We start from the raw sequence: 17,515 nt of genomic DNA on the forward strand, positions 1-17,515 counted from the left end.
TCTGATTATACAGCCTACTGGGCTACGCAGCATACCGAGTACCCCTCCTTCACTTCCTGAAACTCATCCCTCAGTGTGCTTACGCCACTCTGCAAAGGCCTTCCCTGCTAAACTTTTAAGATTATTCTTTCTCCTTTTCTCTCCTGTTCTCTCCACCACCTTTGATCTCATCAACCTTCATCATCATCATCATCATCTGTTTTCTCTCTCTCAGTGGTCTTTGAGACTATTGAGTGGTGATATTTCAGTGAGCAAGCATCTGGAAAAGCTGAACAAGTTGGAAAATTCCTGCTAATAACAGTTATTGATTTACATTATTATAAAGGGAGCCATTGTTTGTAGAAGTGGATTGCTCGTCCGGCTGCTGCCCCTCTCTTGGCTCCAATGATGCTTTTTGTCTCTTTAGAGTCATTGTCTTCAGGACGGAGAACTGCTGTGTTGCCAAACTGTTAAGATGTCCTATCTTAGTTGCTATGGTCTGTTTTTACCATTTGGTTTAGCCACCTTTGGGTGCTCTCCTGTTACAGAACAAATATCAACAGAAATATTGAATAGCTCAGTAGAAAGAGACCCTAAGCCTTTAGTCTTTTAAGTTTACTGACTTTGAGCGATATGGAGCTTATTGCGGGCTTTTGCCTCTTGGAAAATAGAAATGGCAAAAGCAATTACGAGTTCAATTTGCTGATCTTTATTTCATGGTGCTACCAGCATATCTTCACTCAAGCCAACACTACATACATCGTGCACCAAAATGACAGGAAAAAGACTTTCAGGAAATGTACTTTTCATTCGGGCACCTTTTCCCTCATTTCTGAGAGAAACCAAGACATGCCCTTGTGTAAGTAATGAAAAAACTTTCTCCATTTTTGTTTTAGTTATGCACTTGCGCACACACACACACACATATAAACATACAAGCACCTATACCACAAATACACCAGTTATTCAACACTCAGCAGTCTCTAGCATCAGGGTGGTGTTGTGGTGAAGCCATATCCCCATATGGCTTCTGCTAACGCCACTGCTTGAGAAGCTTGGTGATTTGACAGGAGGCATAAAGAACACACAGAAACACACACACACACACACACACACACACACACACACACACACACACACACACACACACACTCACACACACACAAAGCCTTAATTGACTTGTAAAACTCCACACACTTTTATGGAACAAATTTTAGACCACGATTCGATATCAACTTGTGCCCAACTTGCAATTCTGTCGCCACCACACTGTCTTTATACCCAAGCCAAGAGCAATTTATACTTTTAAAAGATAAAACTGAATAAGCCGTACCAAAGACACCACCACATTGGCAGATTGATATGTGTCAAGTCTGTGTGTGAGGACATTGGTGCAAGGGAATAGTTACTGAGCTGCTCAGGGCTGTAGGGGAAGTGGACATGGTATTTTGTAGGTTATTAATGACCCTTTACTCTTTGTAAACTGACAGCTGAGGCATTGGTGTTACTTCTGTAAGGCCCCTGTGATCCTCATACTGCCCTTTTTGTTGCTGGAGGCATTCATCTTCATCTTTGCCGGTCTGGGCAAATAAAATTGAGGCTATGATGATTGTGACTGTTGACTGTGCTGGGCTGGACCAAGCACATCCTGGTGGAGATGCTGGCAGGGTCATTCACCCCAGTTTCCCCACTGGTGGCAGAGAGAGAGCTGCAGACACTCCAGCTTTCAGATTCTGTGAAGGTGTAGAGGGGATGTGATTTTTCACAACCAGGCCTAAACTCAGTCAGGTTTCAGCCTCAAGCCTCCCGCCCAACCTGCTAAATACCTCTGGGAGGTTTACCAGAGGATGATACAAGGAAACACATGGCAGAGATTGATAGCTCTCTAGGTATAAGTGGAGGGTCATATCTCACTATTCCATTTGTCAGGTGGTATCTTGACACATTAGCTACTAGTCCATGGACATCAACATAGCCCTCAATGCTATAGGCCAAGCCATCTCATCTGATTTATGCATCCCTGTTCTCCTCTTTCTGCCTCTAAAAGGGGGTTTGACTTAATAACCTGAATATTCTTTGGGACCATACATCTGCCGAAAAAGCCCCTAAAGCCCCTTTAGTCCACTCTACTGGGGCTGGGAGCTCTCACTCACACTGTAAAGCAGTCAACACGCCATGCAGGTTTTAGACGTACGCCATTAAAAAGGCAACTAACTATGTCCTGAAGAAATGTTCTGCATTGTAATTGTAAACAGGAGTATGTTTTACCATGATTGCAGGTAGTTTAGTCCTTTTACCAGTGTTCTTAAATAACTCAGTTGTGGGCAGTCTGTCATCTCCCTGATAAGCAGCACTAATGTCAAACAATCTTATCATAACTTCAACAATGAGATGATCAGATCGGATCTGCACAAAAGGAATGTCGGTGTTTTGCAGAAAAATCTAGTCTCCGTAGAGCCTTCACTATGAAGCTAACTAAATATTGCAGAATATTTTAAAGATAAGACTTTCCACAGGTGCTCCAGTTCATATTCACTGCACTTACCTAAAAACATTGCATCTCTTGTTTGGCTTTGGGATCTCACCTCACACTAGAGGTGTGGTGATTATCTATTATGTCTTTTGGCAAAAAAGGAAAATATTTTCTTTCTTTTTTTTATTTGGTTGTAGAATAATAGAATAGAATACAACAACATTTCTGTAGAGAGAGATTGAATTTGGTTGTTATATTTACTGCTTCTTTGCAGAGGAAATATAAACTCAAAATACACAAATTTGCTTTTTTCAGCTTGATAAAAGGACATTGAAATGATGTATAATTTGTTTTGTACACAAATTCAGGATGTCCGAATTATAAATCCACTGAGGGTAAACGTGGACAAATATTCATAATACTAAATAATAATACTGCTTTCCCCTAACTGATCTAAAAATGTATAGTACAGAGAGGCCTGCTGCTGGTGTGTTTGACAATAAACTGGATTGCCAGTCACCAACTGATGGAGAGGCCCAATACAAAGCTCACATGTGCCACATTCATACAGCAATACTAATGTAACTGTACAGTTTTTACCCACTCCTCTTCAGAAAACCACGAGTGCTCCCTAAAATCTGTAAGGAATGTGTGTTGCTCAAGAGCACTTGAGCAGTGTGGATGGTAGCCTGAACAGAGACTTCAACCCAAATCCTTTGGCTAAATGATGGTCTATCCAACCTCCAGCCCACCTCCACCATTTGGGGCTTTAGTAACATCAAGGGGAAACAGACAAGGAGGTGGGATGGAAGTTTGGTTACCAGACCTAGAAATTAAACTTTGGTGCTAACTCCAAGTTTCATCTGGTCTGACCTCAAACGAAGCAGAAGCAGTGGAGGGCCAAAGTAAACTGGGACCTGAGAAGCTGTTTCTGGGATGCCTGAGGAGAGGCAACAGCCGTCAGTTCTCACTGACTAATGCCTGATATTCCTCCATGATCTAAACCTGCAGCCCTCTGTAGCAATAGAACACTGTGGCATTGTTGTGTCCCTGCTCTTAAGCAGTCTGTGATTCATTTACTGGCAGTGCTTTTTGGATCCATGTACTGTATTTTTCTCATCATCAGTACTATAGTGAGCTTCATCGTTTCAAAACCAAACTGGTGTCTTTATGTGATGGTTTATTGAGATTGGATTTTGACTGTGATACTTGGACAACCATCAATTCAATTGTTATATAACACGAGAATGCAACACTCAGATGAAACTGTATGTACTTGTTTGAAATGTCTTATTTCTTCTAAGGAATAATGTTTAGTGTTAGTAGTATCTCCACGACTTGGAGTATGAGTTTGGCAGTATTTTGAAATTCCGCAATGATTACACTGGTTCTTTGTACAGTGACAGCACCACAGTGAAATGCTGCAATAGTGCTCTCTGCTGGCAGAAACTATGAATATTGTTATTGCACTGTATCTCATACATGGGCTTAAGAATTAATGTATTTTTTAAGCATATTTTAAAGATACATCATTATTTTATGAGTGGTGTTTAATGCTTCACTCGTATGTCTAATAGTATTGCCGGATATGATTTAAAAATAGAACAAGATATAATCACATTCATTACTTTCTTTTATTAAACAGTAAAAGCTTGACATCTGATCCTCTCTGTTTTCTTTTCCCTCCAGGTCTGCTTTGCTCTGGTGCCAGATCAGCGGTTCACGATGAAAGTGAAGAGATGAGCCTGCAGCGAGCAGCCCTGTCCCTGCAGTTCCTGCCACTGGAAATTTACTGATTTATACCACCCAGAAGACGATGCCCCTGTCTCCCAGATAGCATTTCTGAGGACCAGGCCTTCACAGCACTCATTGTGAACCATGGCAGCAGAGACTCAGCGAATGCATGCTGTCAAAGAGCTGGTCGCTGAGTCCAAACTGCAGGATGAAGGGACAGCGCTGGAACAGAGTGACAAAACCACAAAGGAGTATTCAGAGCACTTTTCAAGCACAGGCACTGAGGCCAGAAGCAGCAGCAAAGGGACCAAAGTTGAAAATCTAGATAAGGGAAGGGACTGTCCTCAGCAGCGTGAGGCTGTCATACGGCCACAGCAGACAGGGAAGATTGACTTCAGGTCACTGCAGAACCGATCCAAATTTGCCACAGACAGGACTTGGTCGAGTGGCAAAGGCAGCCCCCAGTCCCCGAGTGGAAAGGGCCGCAGCCGAGAGAAGGGGAAGCGGTCAGGAAAGACAGAGCGTGCCAACCCGCAGCAGCTGTACAGACTTAGTATTACAAATCCACGCTCCAACCCTACCATTGGTATTGCCTACCCACAGCAGAAAGTTGCGCCACCCAAGAAGTTGGAGACCAGTCGTGGCCCAGTTTCGGGCAGCTACAGATTCCACGTTCCCAGTATACCAGAGAGAGAGGCCGAACTACAGCAAGAAGAGCTCAACTATAGCCGCTGTTTCCAGGAGGCCTCCTCTAACCTGACCTCCCCAAGCTATACCTCACAGGCACTGGTTTCCTCAAGTGGACCGTCATCTCACCCACATCCACCCCTGTCACAGCAGCAGCAGTCTGCCTCAATGGAGAACAATAGCACGCAGCCCGGCAGCCAGCTGATCCTGACTGACTTTCAGCTGAGTGGCTCTAATGTATGGCAGTCACCTGAAAGGACTTTTAATGGTGCTAACTATGGGGTGTCATCACAAAAATCCACTGCCCTTACAGAAACTAGTAAGTCCTTTGTGCCTGGTCCATTTCAATATGGATATCATTTTCTGGAAGAATCAACCTCTGACTCTGTCTGTGAACAGAACCCCCAATCACAAGACTTTACAAACTCCTCGCAAGGTTCTGTTCATGTGACCCAAAACTTGTTTTCCTTTACGCCTGGGGAAGGGCAACACCTTGCACAGAACAGCACTCAGTTCAGTAATGAACAGCAGCCCGAGGATAGAAGTTCTTATCCTCAACCCCCACAGTCACAGTTTGTTCAAGGGGTAACATCCTCCATCCAGTGTCCTAGGAATCTGAGTGAGGACTCAGCCAGTAGTGACAGCTCTGGCTCCAGCTCACAGCAGTCAGAGCAGGGGAAGACTGCCCTGTCTGACAGCACAGACACAATGGCACAGGCGGACAGCAGGGATGGAGCCATCACCTCTGGTAGTAAGATGAACTGTCATCCTAAAGACACAGCTGCCAACCAAAGAAAACACATTCAAGGAAGTGTGCACCATGCAAGACATATTTCACAACGTCCAGGCTCCCAAATGCACTTTCCCAGCAAAACATTTAACAACCCTCCAGTCAGTAACATTCACACAGGCATAATGTCTTTTGATAAAAACAGCAATAACAAGGTTCTAAATAGGTTACCACACTCATGGGAGGGGTCTAGTAAGACACATGTAACTGTAGATCAAAACACAATTCAGTATGCTGATATGAATGACAAGTATCAGTTTCAGAACCAGCCAGCACTTGACCAAAGGCCAAATGCCTCTAAAAATAGCAGACTGACCTGGCAGCAGATACGGCCAACCCATGCCTTGTCGAATCAAAACAGAATTGACTTATCTCGGCAAATAAGCAATCAAAAATTATCTTACATGGTTTCTCCTTCTGACTGGCAGGATGATAGCAAATCACAGAAACACAGCTCCCTGAAAAACCCAAGCTCATTTCAGAACAGCAGAACCAGTGATGGGTTTTCAAACCAAAGACAGGAGACTGTAAAACATGGCAGTAATACAGTCTCAACTTTTAAAGTGGAGATGAGCCACACACAAGTATGTGAATCCAAAAACAAAGCGGTATATTTTGGACTCAACCAGTCTATTCCAGCAGCACCAAGAAACTACAGCTATCCTCCATTACAGGTCCCCCCTATGGGACTTATGATGGTGTCACCTTATGAATCTCCTTTGCCCTCGCCAGTCCATAACCCTCCATCCAGTAGTACCTGCTCTTCCCTCTCCCCAGCATCCACAAGTCCTGTTAACATCAGTTCAGAGGACAGTCAATTGTCAAAGTCAGCACCCTCTCACACATTTTATCAACAGGCCCAAGCCAAAACACAGTTACTGTCAGATCACCTGAGCGCTCAGCCTCACCAGTTTCATTCAGATGCTTCAAGCAACGACATGATGAGCTACCTGCAAAACAGCACACATCCAAAAACCTCTATGGATGGAAACAAAGGTTACATAGATAGTTTTGGGCTGGAGCATCATCAGCCACCACCGCCATACTCTGCACATCAGCTGTTAGCGACCTCATTAGCCGCAGCAAATCTTGACCAGTTAGATGTGCTTCTGACATGCAAGCAGTGTGAGCAGAATTTCCACAACCTTACTTCCTTTCTGGGCCATAAGCAATACTGTGCTCAGCATATGTTTGCTCAAAATGACCTGAAAGACATATCAAAAATGGAGGACAGCAGAAAGTTTCATGCAGATCCAGCAAAAGCAGTGTCATCTGTTTCAATGCCAAGGTGCCCATCTGACCTTCACCTTTCTCTGTTGGGCCTCAATAAAAATGGAGAATTGATATCTGACAGTGAAACTAAAGGAGACAACAAGGATGATTCAATGAAACTCAACTTGTTCTCTGGTACGGGTAACCTTCCTGTCCCTCTCCCTGACCTGGAAATGGAGGATGCCAAATTAGACAGCCTAATCACAGAAGCCTTAAATGGACTGGGGTATCAATCAGACAATGCAGAGATAGACAGTAGCTTTATCGATGCGTTTGCTGATGATGACCTCACCAATGTTAAAGCAACATCAAACAAACAATGCCTGAAAACCAAAGAATCTCTGGTTTTTGAGAGCAAAGATAAACAAGCAACAGAGGATGACAGGTCTTTCAAACAGGGAAAGTATTTCTATGACTCTGATGTTGAGAACTCTGAGACAGATAAACAGTACACTGAAAGCAAACTTGAGAAAAGATCTCTGAATTTGGAACAAGATGAGAAAATTATCATAAAAAAAGAAGTCTCACATAAAAATTCAAGAATTGTCTCAAGGGAGAAGACGAGGGAACAAGACAACAACGTGAAAGAGGCAAGACAACTGTGCAATAGTGAGGATGAAAACCAAAGTACACAAAGGTTTCTCTTATCCAGCAAGTTTTCTGAGCGTTGTGGTGTTAAAAGCTTTCAGGACAGCTCTGCACTTCGAGGGTCAACACACTCACAGGCCTCCACATCTCCAACCTCAAGGACTGCAGTGAAAGAGAGCAAAAGGAAAAGCACCGGAGGAGGCACCTGGAGCAAAGAACTTATTCACAAAATAGTTCAACAGAAAAATAAGCTCCATAAGCTCCACGTTAAAGGTACTAAAAACCTCCAGTTTTCCTTAGTGATGGAAAGACTAACTCCCACTGTACAGAACCCTGCATATGGAGAATATGACTATGTCTCAGATTCAGATGATGAATGTGAGCCCGTTAAGATAGCAAGCCAAGGCCGGCTGAATCAAAGCAGCCGCTGTAAATACACATACAGCAAAGAGTGCAAATGGCGAGCAAGGAGTGAGAGGGACCAGGCAGCATGGCGACATGAGTCGAAGGAGTGTTTTGAGGTGAAAAAAAGTGAGGAGATTTCTCTCTCACCTGATAAACATGGTTCTCACCAGAGACTCAGGAGGAGGGGTAGCAGGTCATCCACAAGCAGTGAACGCAGCACATCTGTGAGTGTTTCAAGCGATAGTATAAACAGCCCCAAAAGCAGTGATCGCACTGAATCCGACTGTGAGAAGAAGACAGACTTCACAAGGAAAGAGTCTCCAGAGCAGAAAACCTATGAAAGGTTCTCCCCACAGAAGTTATGTAAAGAGTCTAGCACACTAGCACTGACATTCACTAAATCTGTCAAGAAGTATAATACTGAGAAAGCTATTCTGTCTGATAGCAAAGACAGTACAGAGGTCTCAAAGAAGAATAATTTGAATCCAGAAGTTGCTGATCCAGTGTTATCATCCCAAATAGCCAAAGACACAATCCAAAACTTTGAAAAAAGCAGAACCTCTCACAATCTGGTGTCTCCCAGAAAAGAAACTGACACCACAGTCAGTTCAGACAGAAACACCCTACAGAGAACTGACAATCTGTGCCCCAAAGAAGAACCACCCCAGTGTAGCAGAGCAGACAGCATGCCACTACAGTTTGATTCACACTCTCCCACCATCAACCAAGAAGCTGATTTCAATATCGACAGAAACAGAATGTGCAAAAGAAGCGAGGATCCCCAAGCTACACAGCCAGAGCTATTAGACAGTACCACATTTGAAAAACAGAGTGACAATGTCTGCATGGTGGGAGAGGCCATGACTTTAGTCAATGACCTAAACGCACACAAGCGATCATCCCTTTGCAACTCTTTGATGGATGAGGTGTGCCTATCTCCAACTGAGAGCCAAGGCCCATTGCTACAAAAAGATACACTCCACCTCATGCCTTACCCACTGGATCAGGAACAGGGGCTCTTGAAATCCCCACTTTCATTTGACACCTCTACAATGTTTGAGGATCTCACAGAATTCGACAGTGGCCTCTACTCAGATATGCCAATTCAGAAAGACAGTTTTCATTCAATAGAGAACACAGCTGATAAAAAGGAAGAGTTTGTGTCCTCCTTCTCTCCCTTTCTGGAACAAAGAGACTGGAACATTTTGGTAAGCCCTGTACTACCAGATGAGATATCTCAGTACAAAGACAGCTCTGAGAAATCAAATGAAAAGAAACCAGATTACAATGACGTTCCTTTGTCCCTGCCAGAAAAAATAATCGACTACAGTGCAAATCTCAACAGCTGTGCATCAGAGGATGAGCTAGAGATAAAGAGAATAGTGAATGAGCTTGAAAACCAGCTGCAGTCAACTAAGTTGGAAAGCACAACATTACAAGCACATGATGTCCCTAAGCAGCTGAAATTGAGCAAATTTTCACCTTTACGTCTGGGTGATGAGTCAGAGAGTGGAGGCACTGGACTGGATATGAGGTGCCCTGTGCAAACCCTGGAAGTATCAGTGACCAGTTTGGCCTCAGAGTCTTTTACTGAACCATGGTCCAGCCCATTCCAGTTTGAGCTAATGGGTGGACATCACACTCCCCACACGCCAATTCACAATGAACCAGGGGCGCTTGAACATTTCAATGAAAAAGAAGATGATGCCCCACATTTTATCACCACGGCTTCACATATTGAAAACCCACAGCTCCATCATGACCAGAAATCAGTGGAAAGAAATGCTGAAAATGAGACTCCAGTAGAAACCAAGGAAGACATTTTAGAACAGAAAAGATATACAGAAAACCTCATGAAAAGCCTAGAGGTGATTTCAGACTCTATATTCCAAAAAGAGTCTGTTATATCAGAACACAAGGAGCCAAATGTCACCACTCTCACAAGTCAACATCACAAAATTGAATGTCAGGCAACTGATGCAGTTGAGAGAGAAGATCACAGCGAAGAGGAAGCAATTACCGCGAAGGAGAATACATTATCACCTCGAAATATCAATGAGCGGAATGATGATATTGAATTCATTCTGAATGAGTCACAGTCATCTCTCTCGAACAGCACTGACCTCACAGTCGATGAAAACCAGCCAATTTCATCACAGCCAAGTGAACACACAGAAAACAGTGGCAGCGAGGCTGAGACGAAAGTCACATCAGAGGAGGAGATCACCAAGAATAGTAATTTGATCGAGTCTGCTCACTGCTCAACTGTGGTGACACATGACCCACATGTGGCTAAGGAGTCTGGCGGGAACAGTAAAGCAGCAGCAGAAGATGTAAATCAGTTATTTAAAAACAGTAGTGACGGTCCAGTACATTTAACCACCGCTGGCTATGAGGAAGCTGAGGCAGTGAAGGGAATCACTGGTCAGTCTGTCAGCCATCCTTTATCACCAACTCTACCCGACACCAGTCTAGAAGTTAGCGAGAAAAGTCTGGATGCAATTAAAACAGCAGTCGGAAAACGGTCACCTGATAACCATGTTAACCCTGAAGACATAGGTTCTTTACATGCTGAGGAAATACAATTGATGCTCTCAGACAGTGTAAACAAGGAAATAACTGTTGAAACAGCAAAACAGGATAATTTTATTGGACTATCTCCCTCTAAGAGCTGCAGCCCGGCTTACAGTACAGGTCCAACAACTGATCTGTCGGTGGAGATAGTCACCACAAACAAGCCCTGCAGTCCAATACTGATGGAAACCAATAGAGAGAGCACTAGTTGTTGCTCACCCTTCCGAGACACCCAGTCAGAGGGACAAAGTGATCTGCTGGTTCTCACCCAGTCTGATGGCATCATAGACGGTGATTCCTGCAAAGTTACTCCATTTAATAACTCGTTTAGTGACTCGGTTCTTGTCTTTCAGAAACAAGAAGAGATTTTAATTGTACAAGACATCAAAGAAGACCTTCCTGTTGATTTTATGGCAAGTCACCAAAACTCACCATGCAGAGAAGAGGTTGAACAGAGTCACTGTCTATTTCTACACACTGTCAAACCAACCAGTCATCTTTTACAAACCTCTCATCAAACACACATGCAGAAATGGAACATAGAAGAGGATTCATGTCAGTCACAAAGCAAATGTGATGATGTGTCTGTTAACCATGGCTCAATTAAACATATGCAATCCCCCATAAACGAGGAAGAAAACAGCAACGTTAAAGAAGCATTGAACAGTGAAGAACAACTGAACACCACAGACAAGATGGAGTATTCTTTGATGAACCCACCTCTCCTGGACTTGGGTATCATAGAGTGTGAAATCACCAGCTCTGAAACCTCCATTCCCTCTCCACTTCCAGTGACCAGCTCAGCAGAACCTCCAGAAGTGTCAGATGGTCTTGAAAAGAGAGATGCATTGTATGATTTGAAGCTCAGCCCTCTCAACTACAACAGCATTTCAGACGAACCTCCACAACTGAACCAATACAACTACATACCAATTTCACCTGCCGGTAAACCTGAAGAGCGTTCAGACATCAAGCAGAGTCCCAGAGATGACTGTGAACCGTGTGACCTGAGTGTTAATCCTGCACTGATTTTTAACAAAAGTGAAACAGACACAGCGCTATCACTAAACCCAGACCCTGCAGCTAAACTCAATTTATCAGATAAACAACTGGTCCTCCAGCAGAGTAGGAAATTCACATGTTTTTCATTGGGTCTCCCACCTGAAATAACAAGCAAAAATTCCTTAGGTGGTAATGTAAAGACAGACTTGGAGGTTTGCCATGATCCTGTTGGACCTGTTGAGCATTTGCGTATTCACACTGACCTGCTGAGAAAGGAGGAATCAGATAATTTAAATTCTCACGAGGCTTCTGCTGAGGACAGTACACTTATCAGAAAAGACACTTCAGATGGGCCGCCATCTCCTAAACCACTTGTCATCTGTGAAAATAAACAAATGCCTCTTCCACCACACCCATCAGAGAAGCAACCAACAATAGAGACTGGCCAGTGTTCAACAATGCAACAAATACACAACATAATATCCCAAAAAAAGACACAGAACAACGCTCAGCAGGGGAAAGAACTTTGTGAAATTTGCCTCATGTGTTTCAGGACCGTCCCTGGATTAAAGAGACATAAGGCCATGAAACATTTGGTCAGAAGTAAAAAGCACATTGGCTCGCAGAGCACAACATCAAGCCATCAGGGGACTATGGTTATTTATGAAGCATCACAAACTACAGAGAAAGAACATAAAGATGATTCAGAGACCTGTTACCCAAGTGAAATAAATGGGCTGCCGGAGACAAGTAGCACTCTCATATTTAAAGCAGCAGAGACTGAGTCAGTCCTGGAAGAAATGTCAACTAAGACCAATGTAGTGGCAGTGGGTGAAATAGGCCACCAAAACCCTCTGCTGCCAACAAAAGCAAAAAAGACCAACAAAGCTAGAAAGAACAAAAACAGTGAGGTAAACATAAAGCCAGATTCTTTCTCAGATGAGCTTCTAAATATATTAAAAACAGATATACTTCAAGCTATCACTCCCGAATTCAAAAATAGTGGACTACAAGATCTCCACAAATGTCCAACAGACCAGGTGAAAATCAATGACAAAACTGTTACTGACACAGATAAATTCCCTCACCTTATTACTTCAAACTCTGGCTCTGACAATACACCGCCATCTCCAACAAAACAGACAAATGTTCTGCAAACTGTGGAGCTAAATCAGATTACTGATCTGGAAGAAATGAAATGCACGAGCATGACAGAGATGGCAAATGGGGACGTTTGTACAGATAATAATGTCGAAAGTGCTATATCTGTAGACAAGGATATAATCAGGGAGTATGATGAGCCCAGAAAGAGTGTGTGCGCTGTGGAAGAGATGTGTGAACAGAAAGGATCAGAAGAGAGCCTTGCCAAAGAGAAACTTAGCAAAGTGGCAGCCGTCGGGATAAAATGTGAGGAAAACAGTGGCTCTTCAGATCAGGAACATCCTCTCTCCTATTTGAATTGTTCCCCTCTCAGTCCTTCCTACATAAGTCCAGAACCGAAGGCCTTACTTGACGACGACACCACATTCTCACTGCTGTTCCCCAGAGATGAGGAAGCAAAAAGGAAAAAGTGCCAGAGGGTGTACAAAAGAAACAAAAGACAGAAGCTATCGCCCAAATCAAATGTGACTGAGGACTACCCTCCCTCAGAGACGTTCATGCAAAGTAAAGATCAGTACATTAAAAACCAAGCAGAGCCAACGTTCACTGACAACCAAACTAAGCGCTGTGAATATGAGACGATATCAACCGATGATGCCATCATGTTGAATATGTGCCACAACAGCGCATTAAAGACTGGTGTTACCCAACGTGACCAGCAGGATGTTCATGAGAATGTAAAAGAGGTTGGCAACAGACCCTCAAATCCACACGAAAACACGGTTGATAAATCTTCAATTGATTGGAATTGCTCGAGTGGTTTCAGTAGCTTTGATTCAAGCTCAGCGGTGACCTCTGACCCCAGCACCTGTAAAGCAGAAGAGCCAACTGCACCTTGCCCTCTGCCCCCACCCTCGGCCCCCTTCACTGTAGAGCCATGTGTCACAAAGAGTGTTCAAACCTTCCACAGCATTGACATCCAAAACATCAAGACCACATTTCAACTTCCTGAGATTCAGTTCTTTGACTCCAAAAAAGATATTTCAGTGGCTCCTCCTACGGCAACTGTTGACGTGGAGAACAGAGATGATGAAAAGTCCAAGAAAGTGATGGAGCGGCGAGGCAGAAAACGTCAAGATTGTGGAATAAAGGTAAAAGATAAGCAGTACAAGTGCAAAGTGTGCTTCACTTGGTTCCTCACCCTGGGCGAGCTGAACTTTCACAAACTCTCTCACAACCCCTCTCCACCTCCAACCTGCTACATGTGTGTTCAGCGTAAGTTCAGCTCTAGGGAGCAACTGAGAGACCATCTGAGGGAGAAACATGCCAAGAACAAGACAGGTATCTGGACCTGTGGAATGTGCTTGAAGGAGATATCAGATGTGTGGATGTACAATGAACATTTACGAGAGCATGCCACTCAATTTGCCCGCAGGGGTCAGACTCAAGGCTCCATGTTAGGCATTTCAGGCTGCTTCATGCAGGAGACGGCTGTGAAGAACTTTATCACCTCGATCATGCAGCACCGCCCCAGCAAAGCCAACAGAGAACCCAACAAAGCCATTAAAGAACTGGAAAAGGCTGTTGTTGCAGACAACGCTGTGGTAGAAGGGAAAACCTCAGAGGGGGTAGAGCCAAAAGTTCACAAAACTAAAAGCAGCAGTGGAGCAAGTGGGAAGCAGAGCACATTTACCCCGCTTGAGGTCCTCCACAAAACAGAGACACCTAAAAGTGTGGAGATGCATCCCAACTGCAAAGACCCCTCGAGAGACTGCCACCACTGTGGGAAACAATTCCCCAAACCATTTAAACTCCAGAGACATTTAGTGGTTCACAATTTGGAAAAGATTTTCCTGTGTCACAAATGCCCTGTTTCTTATCAAGAGGCCCAGGAGCTAAAAGGCCATCTGAAGAGGGCCCATGAGGAGGTTGATGAGATAGATTCAAAACACACCACCCTCTACACCTGTGAGCTCTGTGCCGATGTCATGCATGTGATTAAAAAATCTTTCATCTGCAGCACCTGTAACTACACCTTCTCTAAAAAAGAGCAGTTTGATCGCCACATGGAAAAGCACCTGTCAGGGGGGAACAAAATATTTAAATTCCGAGGTGTTTTCAGACCTGTAAAAGCATTTGCCTCCAAAGAAGATGAATGTGATTCGCCTGCAAGTAAAAAGAGGAGAAACCTCTCTGACAATCTGCAAGAAAATAGCTCAGACAGTGGCATTGCCAGTGTAAGCTCTCTGCACTTAAATCCAAACTCCGAGACTTCAAAACCCTCTGTGTCCACAGTAGAGGACTCCACACAGACCATCGTGAATGAATACCACAGCGAGCCAAACAATACAAACGTGAAGACTGAGGACATTGCAGAGGACTACTCAGAACTACTTGTAGAGCTGGAGAACTCTATTAATATGGGCTCTTCAGAGTCTACTACACCAAAGAAAGAGGAAATTGACCCAGTCACCTCAGCTCTTCTCGATAAAGAAGGTAATAGAAAATCAATTACTGAACCATTTGACGTGAAAGAGGAGAATGAGTCACTCTGCATCAGAGCAGAGAAATCCTCTTGGTCAGCGTCTAAAGACAGTAGTAGTGGGGGAGAGGGGACTCTTAAGGCTGAGGAAGGCTCTGCTGAAGGTGCGATAGCTGAGACTGAAAAAACTGATTTACTTCCATCTTGTGAGGACTCTTTTGTTCGCCGAAGAGAAAGTCAAATCATTTCAAAGACATTTGAGTCAAAGCCTGAATTAGCTGCTGATGTGACGGACCAACAGAGGGATGATGAGCAGTGGCATCACTCATTAAAAGCTTCCAATAATGACAGCAAACAGTTGACTTTATCTCAAGGTGGGGAACAGGAAGGTAGCAGTCAGATGAAAGACAAAGTTACCTCGGCCAAAACAACTGACAACACTAAAAACGGCACTACAACGAGCAGCACGAAGGCTACAGAGTTCACGCCAGTCCTCCACTCCAAGGTTTCACTAAACGCTTCTGCCTCAAATGAGGACAAAGAATCTGTGAGACCACAGAAAAAGAAGAAAGACTCAAAATCCCCCCACAGCCTACAAAGGTTTTCCTCTCCAGCCACACAAGAGAACTATGGCGTTGACTCTCGGGCCAAAAAGAAATTCCGCTCCAGCAAGTGTGCAAATCCCTCTCTGCAAAGGAAGACCGATGGACCCAACGACTACCCTGTGCTGTCCTCTGTAAGGGACGACGTCGTTAGCAACAAAATAGTTTCCAAGTGCAAGACTTCAAACTTGGGTTTGCCGTCAAAAAGAAGCTTGCTTGATAGCTGCACACAAAAGAAAGCGGAGAGTGTGACTCCACTTAACGGGGATTACAAAGCCAAAAAGGGACCTCTGGGGCGGCCTTTGCATGCCCCTATTTCTAAAGTGTCTTCACTTCCCATGAACAATTCTTTGAATAAATCAAGGCCAAAAATGGGAGTTAGGTCAATGGAGAGCCATTCCTACAGGACAGCAGAGTCCCAGAACCACCTCTTAAGCCAGCTGTTTGGCCAAAAACTCACTAGCTTTAAGATTCCTTTAAGGAAGGACACATCAGAATCTATTAACTGAGTGGGGAGTGAGGGATCTGTGAATAGGAGACTGTACATTTCACAGTTATAAATGTTTAAGACAATTCCTTGTGGTGAATGAGATTGCACAGCTCTTTTCTGTGAAATGCTATCTTTAAATACTTACGTTGTCACTTTATGTCTTCTTTGTACATGTGTTTTTATTACACAAATGTGAGGACGAATGGAAGATATGAATTTTGGGTCAAAAATGAATAATGCTAGTTGGGAAAATCATTGGCCATCATTTTTTCTGCTTTTTCTTTGTTGGATATTATCTATTTCAGAGATTATATTTCATTTACCTAAAGGGCAGAGAAAAAAGAATACTTGAAAATACAGTAAAATATTTTCTTCTAAGAAATGCATGTTCATTTTGCATTGGATCTTATCAGTCTTATTCAGTCTTTCTGGAAAAGGACCAAATTCATAACTGACTTCGACTATTGTCTGTGCACCTTTCGTACATGCTTCCAACATATTCATTTTGTATACATTTTTTTTAACTTTACTGTACTGCATTGACATTCATCATATTAGCCTTCTGTATAAACATGGTGCTACATTGTGTTTTATTGTAATGTGAATGCAAATGTCCTCGGAAGGGAACATGAGATCTGTAGCAGTTACAACACATTCAACCAATTGTTTTTACTGGTTCTCTGTAGTTCATTAAAGTATTCAAGTACTTCATATGTAGGCTGATAAAACAAAAAATTAGGAAAGCTTCCATTGTTTCAACTCAGGTGCATACAAGGACATCACAGTCCCAAAACCTGTATTTGGAGTTCTTCCCATGCACTGATAATACCACACACAAATCAATCATCTGTGTCTGTTACTTCAACTGTCTAATTATGAATAGTATTTACTACTACAACAAAGGTGCTTTATCTTGTTTATACTGTACGTATCTTATATTGTATAATATTTTAGGTAGATTGTTTTGGTGCAATGCTTCATGTCAAAGTTTTATTTTAACAGAGTGAGAAGAAAGGGAAAAGCAAATGTAAAGTTGTTAAGTGGTTCACTAAGTGCCTCTTTTATAGTTGGTTAATAAAGATCTCCATTGTTCTCTACTTGCTCTTTTATTCTTTTGTTCATGACATGTTTTGCAAATGTTCAAACTTCCATCCCTGCGGACTGCAGCTGTCACCACGTGCATCAAACACTGCAAGCAATGGAAGCTGCTTGTGTCTGGAGGCAAAAACAGGTGCACACACACAACAAAGTTTGACAGATCAGCACTTAATTCACCACCTGAAAGTGGAGCATAGATCCGTGTTCCCTCTAAGCTGCGCGCGTTCGTGGCCGCGCA

The 17,515-nt window shown here is 43.3% G+C and overlaps 1 protein-coding gene across 1 annotated transcript; it reads left to right on the plus strand.

The window, feature by feature from the left end:
- Positions 1 to 4,330: 4,330 nt before the first annotated feature.
- On the plus strand, positions 4,331 to 17,265 carry znf469 (zinc finger protein 469; the record flags this gene model as incomplete). Its single annotated transcript, XM_079223221.1, has 1 exon — positions 4,331 to 17,265. The coding sequence occupies one exon, from the start codon at positions 4,331 to 4,333 to the stop codon at positions 16,196 to 16,198; it is 11,868 nt and encodes a 3,955-aa protein (XP_079079347.1). The 3' UTR covers positions 16,199 to 17,265.
- Between the last annotated feature and the right edge of the window lie 250 nt (positions 17,266 to 17,515).

Source organism: Taurulus bubalis, assembly GCF_910589615.1.
Source record: "Taurulus bubalis genome assembly, chromosome: 9".
Lineage (NCBI taxonomy): Eukaryota > Metazoa > Chordata > Actinopteri > Perciformes > Cottidae > Taurulus > Taurulus bubalis.